Source organism: Buceros rhinoceros, unplaced genomic scaffold (genome assembly GCF_000710305.1).
Source record: "Buceros rhinoceros silvestris isolate BGI_N320 unplaced genomic scaffold, ASM71030v1 scaffold32270, whole genome shotgun sequence".
Taxonomy (NCBI): domain Eukaryota; kingdom Metazoa; phylum Chordata; class Aves; order Bucerotiformes; family Bucerotidae; genus Buceros; species Buceros rhinoceros.
The window spans coordinates 330-7,237 of NW_010391841.1; the positions used below are offsets into that span (position 1 = coordinate 330).

The 6,908-nt window shown below is 52.4% G+C and overlaps 1 protein-coding gene across 2 annotated transcripts in view; it reads left to right on the forward strand.

The window, feature by feature from the left end:
* The first annotated feature begins 5,361 nt into the window (after positions 1 to 5,361).
* The window catches only part of ACLY (ATP citrate lyase), a 19,216-nt gene continuing 17,669 nt past the window's right edge, over positions 5,362 to 6,908 (forward strand). For both annotated transcript variants that reach the window (XM_010143183.1, XM_010143191.1), the window contains exons 1-2: positions 5,362 to 5,538; positions 6,608 to 6,730. In XM_010143183.1, the coding sequence (XP_010141485.1) occupies positions 5,380 to 5,538; positions 6,608 to 6,730 (282 nt within the window). In that variant the 5' untranslated portion in view covers positions 5,362 to 5,379. The remainder of the gene's footprint in view (positions 5,539 to 6,607; positions 6,731 to 6,908) is intronic.

Sequence of the window (6,908 nt, forward strand, 5' to 3'; positions counted from 1 at the left end):
GGGAGCTGTGGAATGGCTGTTTTCCAGCTCGGTTGTTTGCTACCTGCAAGCACCTGCAGTTTATCCTGCTGCTTTGGGAACTCTCTTCCTTTCGTAAGGAGTTCCCTTCGCTTCTCTCTCTCTGTTAAACCACGCCTGTTGTCTGCCGTAGCGTCTGAAGACTGAAAACTTTGCTGTGTCCTGCCTGTATTGCTCACAGACACCTGTTTCGTTTCCTTAACGGTGGTTGGAGCTCAGAATATCAGCTCCACTGTCTAATGCTGTTGCTCAGACCCTGTGGAGTTTTCTGCAGGTGAGACGCCATGTGCCAGAGCAGGATGCGCACTCAGAGCTCTTCCTGCCGCTCACAGCCCTGCGTGATGGGGGAACCCAATCCTTGGGCATCCTGCCCAGCTGCAAGGCTGGAGCACACGCTGCTGCTGTCTACTTCCCGGGTGATGTGGGGCAGGATTTAGGGAATAAACTTGTTAAGGACCTTCCGTAGCACTGCAGAGTAAGATGGCCTTTAAAGACAGGACTCCCCATACCCCAGCACTAGTGCTAGACGCTTACTGGGGCATTTGGAGCCCGTCTGTCACTCTCTGTTAGCCAGACTTAACTCGGCTCGAGGTCCAGCTGCTGTTTTGTTCTCAGAGGTCCTGCGTCTGCAGGGAACCTCCTCCAGAGCTGGGCCTTCACCTCGCACCATGACGGAGCGGTGCCAGGCGTTTCACAATGTGCAGCTCCGAGGGATCGTGACCCGTGGAGTTGGCCGCCTGCTGCACACCCCCCTCTCCCGAGCCCTCTCTCCTCTGACGAAAGCATCTGTGTTTGCCAGGTGGAAGCCGACGTCAGTTTTCGTGCCGTTGTGGCAATACTGGCTGAGCTTGCACTGTGTTAATAAATGACCTGGGGTGGAGGGGGAGGATGCTCCCCAGCGTGGTTCTGTTAACATAGTCCTTGCGAGAGAGGATATGAAATCTTTATGGGGAGGGAGTCTTTTTCTCCCAACCAAAGCATGGCTCAGCTCTGGCTGGAGTCTGGACTGACCTGCCCATCGCACTTCCACGCGTGAGCACTGTGCTCCGTATGAACACGGGCTGGGGAAGCCCATCGAGTCAGACCGCTGAGACCAAAAAGCATTGAAGGAAAAATAACCCAAATCAAGGTCTCATTTTTTCCTCCCCTTGTGGAGCAGACTGTATCGCGCTGAGTAGCGCCGCATCTTCCCGTCTCCTGTGGAGTCCAGGGGGCTGTGCCCGGGTTCTGGGGTCCGGAATGCCTGTCCTTGGCTCCCCATCGCCTTTTCTTTGGACCATTCTGCATTTGTAGCGAGTTGCAAGTGCCTTGGGGCAGATGTATGGGTTGTGTCACAGCATCCAGCTCTTCAATCCTTGTCCAGCTGCCACCATCACACTGTTTTTCTCTTGTCAACACGCTCCAGAAACTTCTCCAAATGTAATTTTCTTTCCATATTTGCCAGGCGATGTTCTGAGGGACTAAGTGCTGCTGCACCTTCAAACATCATCTAATCCATCTTTCTTGCTTGCTCCAGACTTGCTGGTGACAGCTGAAAACCAGCCCTTTTCCAGGCGGGGCCGTGGGGGGTGAGGCGAAGGTCTCTGATGTGTGGCAGGGAAGCTGTTTGCTTTAGAGCCTCAGTGAACGAGCATGAATCGCTCGTGGAAATCAGTGACGCTTCCAGAAATAAACTTACCCTGGTCACCCCCTTGTCAAACCAAGACAAGGTGTGTGCCATCCGTCCCCCCTTGCTCTTTGACCCCTGACAGCTGGACCTGAAGGTGGGACAGCGCAGGTACCGCACGGACCCTGCGGGATGACAGGGAGGTCATCGCAGGAACCAGAGCGGCTCTGGGGGCTGTTAGTCCTGTCTGCCCCGGCCGAGCTCTGGTGCAGCAGAGGGTGCGCGCTCAGAGCAGGCTGGAGGAGGCCTCTGTGCTGCTGACAGTACTTGACCATTGGTGGAGGTGACAAGATCTGGGGCCTCAAGTCATGAGAAAATTGCAGTTCAGTCTTAGCTAACAGCTCGTGGTCGGAGCAGTGTCGGGGTGAATCAGTCCTACAGCTTGGCTCTGGGACAGGGAAAGGGATGATTTATTTTGTCTGTGCATCCCCTCTATCTCTCCAGAGGTGCAGCTGTTGCTCATCAGCTCTGCAGGCATTAAACTCAACTGGAAATGAGATTTTTCCAGAACAGAGGAGAATCTTAACCCCTCATTTTGAGAACCTGTGCGGATCCTGCTCCTCTGTGCCAGTGGTGATGCTGTCAGTGCCCCTGCCCGGTGTTTGCAGAACAGATGCTGCCGGGGAAGGGCGCCTGCTCCCGCTCTGCCTGGGGCTGATGAGGGACCTGCACCAGCTCTCTCAGCCGGGAATCGCTGATGCCCTGGGATTTTTTTCTCCTGCTGATCTTTTAGCTTAGCAATTCAGCAGACTGAAGCGATTGTTTTGTGCTGTTTTCTATCCCATGAGAAAGGCGGGGTTGGAGCAGTGGAAAAACTGAGTGAGGGGCGTGATTAAAGCCTTGCTGCTGATAAGGAAATGTCCTGGTGAACCGTGGGCAGATGAGGGCAGAGCAGCCTCGATCCTGCTCTCCTCCTGCCCTGACACAAGGATTTTGTCATTTTTCATCACATGCTGTTGGAATGGTGCTCCAGGTTTTTCTCTCTTTACCCTGGTAGTGTTATTGCAAAAACGAGGTGTTGCAAATGGGAGAGAAGTGAAGGGCAGCAGCAACCCGAAGGCAGTCAGCAAACCTCTTGAGATGAGCAGCTGTGGGAGTGTCCCCGTGTTTGTGTCCCTCAGGTTAAGCCATCTCGTGTACCTCGCTGTTGTTAATGAGACCAGTTAATGGCTTAAACGGAGTCCGGGGTCCAGCTTCCTGCCCTTGCCAACAATTACATCTTGGTCGTTGGCATCACCAGCATCAGCTTGGTTGTTTAATTGGCAGATTTAGACCTGCAGTACTGGTCAGGGGCTCAGTGTCACCCTGGGGACAGGAAAAGGACTCAGGTGTTTTAGGATTAAGACATACATTTGCCCTTTGCTTTTACCCATCTGTGTCTCCTGCAGTGATGAGTGGCACTGCTCCGGGACTGGCCTTTCGCAGTCCGTGCATTTCCAGGGGCTTTGAAAGCAAAGGGGGTTCCAGCTTCCTACCGGGGACCAGAAGGAGCTGCAGGTACCTTGGGAGGGTGGTTGCTCTCAGAAATAGCTCCTCCTTGAAGCAGAAATCCTGGGGGAAAGCTCTTGGCACCGGAGTGCAGACGAGTTACCCCAGCGTGTGCGTGCAGCCAGAAAGACTCTCCAGCAGAGCAGTGGCTGTGGGAACTGGGTATGTCTCTGCTTGCAGAATGAGCTTGGGTGGAGTTTTTTTGCTTTCTTTTTTTTTTTTTCCCCTCACATCTCTGCCAACTACTAGCCCAGCCACTTGTGTAGCTTTGGCACGTCCTCCTCCGGAGGCAGCCTGTGGCTGACTGCCTGTACGGTGAGGCTGTCAGCTCTTGGGCAGAGGGCAGGTGCTTTTTGACATAATTCAGAGAAAAGCTGCCTCAGAATGGTACCGCGAACGTGATCCCAATGAAGCAGATAGAGACAAACCAGCTCTGCAAACCCACTTGAGATTCTTCGTAGGGTGATGCACCAAACTCCTTGGCTTCAGCAGAGAAACCGCTCTGGCTCATCCTTGCTGACAGAGGTTAGGCGAAGCGGCCCCGCTAATCTCTGCGTTTCTGATGCGGGTTACAGCGCGGCTTTATGCCCCTGCCGCGTCACAGCATTCGCAGGGTGACGGTGGGCAGACAATTGCCATCGACACGAGGATTTTGTACAGGGAGTGTTTATGGTGATAAAAGTAGGGCTTTGACTCTCTGAAGAAAGCGGGTGCTTGAGGCAGGAGTGTTGCCTGATGCCGTTTTGAAACAGGATTACGTTGGAAGCTGCTCTGGAGTTTTAATTAATACTTATCTGAATGCAGGAGCTCTGGGGTTTTAACATCTTTTGCCCTTTCTGTAGCTTTGCCACTGGAATTGCTTTTGAAGGGAAGTTCGCAGCAATCTGACTGCCAGTTCTGAAGGTCAGTTAACAGCTCTCCAACAGTGCTCAGTCCAGCCTGTTTCGCTCCAGAGGCACACGGAGAGTGCAACTGCTTCCTCCTGCTTTTTTCTGCAGAATAAATATTTAATCTACTGGGGGGGGTGGTTTGAGGGTGGAGACCAAATCTCTTTCCTCCTGCTCTAGGGAAAAAGGTCTTTATTTCTAATGATTCCCTGGCACACTCTGTGCTTGCTTATGGCTGAATGACCTGCTTGATTGCTCGTGGTTATTGCCCAGAGGGTACCTCAAGAACAACTAACTGGAATTTTTAAACTGTGTCCCTCTGTGGGTCTCCAGGGGGATGTTCTGGGATGGCAGGGGCAGTCAGTCCTGCCGAGCCCCTCAAATACTTCACTAGGCAGGTACTCAGATGGACTGTGAGCTCTTCTGTTCTGTGTTGGTGCCTTTCTGCTTTGCAGCTCTCCCAGAAACCATCCCGAGCACGTCTTTGGGTTTCCAGTGACACTGGCTGTGCCTGGGGATCAGTGACGCAACCTTGTCACTCAGGACACAGCAAGAGCTGCTGCTCGAGCTCCTCTGTCAGCAGTCTGCCCCCTCAGGAACCAAAACCGCAGGCTGACCTCTGGCAGATGGCAGGACTCGGTTCCCATGTTTGACACCTGCAGGCAGGGTCGCTGTGGTGAAGTGTTTTTTACAATAATGTTTATTGCGTTAGAAGTAGAGGAATCTTTGACACCTACGACTTTGCTGCCATTCAGAAAGAGAAGCTACAGCCTTGAGCTTCGAAATCACTGTAGAATACTCTCTGTACAAGTAAAGAGTCTCCTCCAAGAAAGGCCTGAATTAAGGAATTTTTAAGAATGATTTTTCTCAAAAAAGCCCCAGACGTCTAACCTTAATCTTCTTTGTCTTGAGCATCTTGTTCTGTAGGGTGTGAACCTGCTTCCAAGACATCTAGGTTCTGAAGCAAAAGGGGGAAAAAAAAGATGTGGATGTGTTCTGGTTTTGATAATGTGTTTTCCCTTTAGAAAAAGGGGTGGGGGGTTGTAGCTTGCCAGCAGCCCAGCTCAGAGCAGGCTGTGGCCAGAGGGAAGCAAGTGGGAGGGAAGTTTTAAGCAGCACAAATAGTTCTTGCTTATCAGGTGGGTTTTATAACCTTCTTTGTAATGGGCAGACCCAGCCCCAGCTCTGTATTTGCTCCGGGTTTGCACTGAGCTGGTGATGGGGACTTCTCTGTGAGTGCTGCGCTCTGCTCCTGACTGCTTTTGGTTTTTGTTTTGTTGATTTGTTGTTTTTTTTTTTTTTGATTCAGACTAGGTAGCCATGTCAGCCAAAGCCATCTCAGAGCAGACGGGGAAGGAGTTCTTGTACAAGTACATCTGCACATCCTCTGCCATCCAGAACCGTTTCAAGTATGCTCGAGTCACCCCAGAGACTGACTGGGCTCGGCTCACCCAGGACCACCCTTGGCTTCTGAGTGAGGTAGGGCCCGGGACTGGCTCCGCTGCTGCGACTGAGCCCGGCCAGGCTTCTGTCCGCCTGGCTGCTCTGTCGGGCACAGGCACGTCGTGCTGCAGCAGGCTGCGAGCAGGACTCTGCTCTGGGCCGTCCCTGAAGGACTGGTCACTGCTGCTGTGCTGCAACATCCACTTGCAACACTGGTGAAGAAACAAGCCTTGCCTCAGGGTGGTTGTATCCCCTTCGAGGGGGCAGGTATAAAATTCCTGTAAGGTCTGTTAAATACGTGAGCAGAGATTTCTGCAAACCAGGAGCTGCTGATAACCACAGGGGAGGCAAGCAAGGCTAATTCAAAGGCAGAGTCCCCTGAGGAGCCAGACCTGTTCTTGACCCCTGCTCCCTGAAGCCGTGCAGGGCTTTCTCTGTGGTGAGCGTGTCTGTTCCGGGGACACTGCAGGGCGTTCCCGCCGGCCAGTGAAATGTCAGTGAAAACTCTGGGTTTTGCTTTTTCTATGCAAGATCCTTTATCCCTGTGTTTCACAGCCGCATGCTTTCTGCAGAGACAACACGTCCAGAGCTCTGTTTATTACTTGTCCAAGCTGGCTCCTGTCCAGTGGCTGATGATATTGAGTTGCTGGTTGTTAGAACCCAAAATGTCCCGCAGTCCTGGACTGACTGTCTGATAGAAGCCCCGTCTGAGTGTTCCCTACTCAAGGGCATGAGGGAGCGGCAGGAGGATATCAGCAGTGCTTCTGGAAAGACTCGCAGAAAGCTGGGAGGGAGCAGGGCTGCTGTCTGTCCCTGTAACGCCAGGAAAGGCTGCAGGGTCCAGCAGAACGACCTCGACCAGCGGTCTGTGCCGCAGCATCTTACGTCCTGACTCTGCGCTGTAAGCTGCTGAAGTTCCAGGACGTATCTGCTGTAGAGGAGAATGGCACCTATTCCTTATTTAAAAAAAAAAAAAAAAAAAAATTAAAGGAATTCTGCAGTGACATTTGCTGGTCAGAGTTTATGTAAGTTTTTGTTTCACAACCTGCAGGGAATCTCTCCACCTAAATCACTTCCTAATGCTTTTTTTCTTTTAATGACGTAGCGTTTAGTAGTGAAGCCAGATCAGCTCATAAAGAGACGTGGGAAGCTTGGCCTGGTTGGAATTAACCTCACTCTGGATCAGGTGAAGCTTTGGCTCAAACAGCGTCTGGGCAAAGAAACCACGGTGAGTTGAGTCCCACCTCAGCCACAAAACCGTCAGCCTCCCCTGCCCTGTCTCTTCTGCCTGCTGGCGTAATCGGAGCTGGTGTGCCGGAATTTCTCTCCTTACAGAGGTTTGAAATGCACAGCCTGGTGCTCCCCGTTCCTGTCTGCCAGGCAGGGCCTGCTGGGGGCTCAGCAGG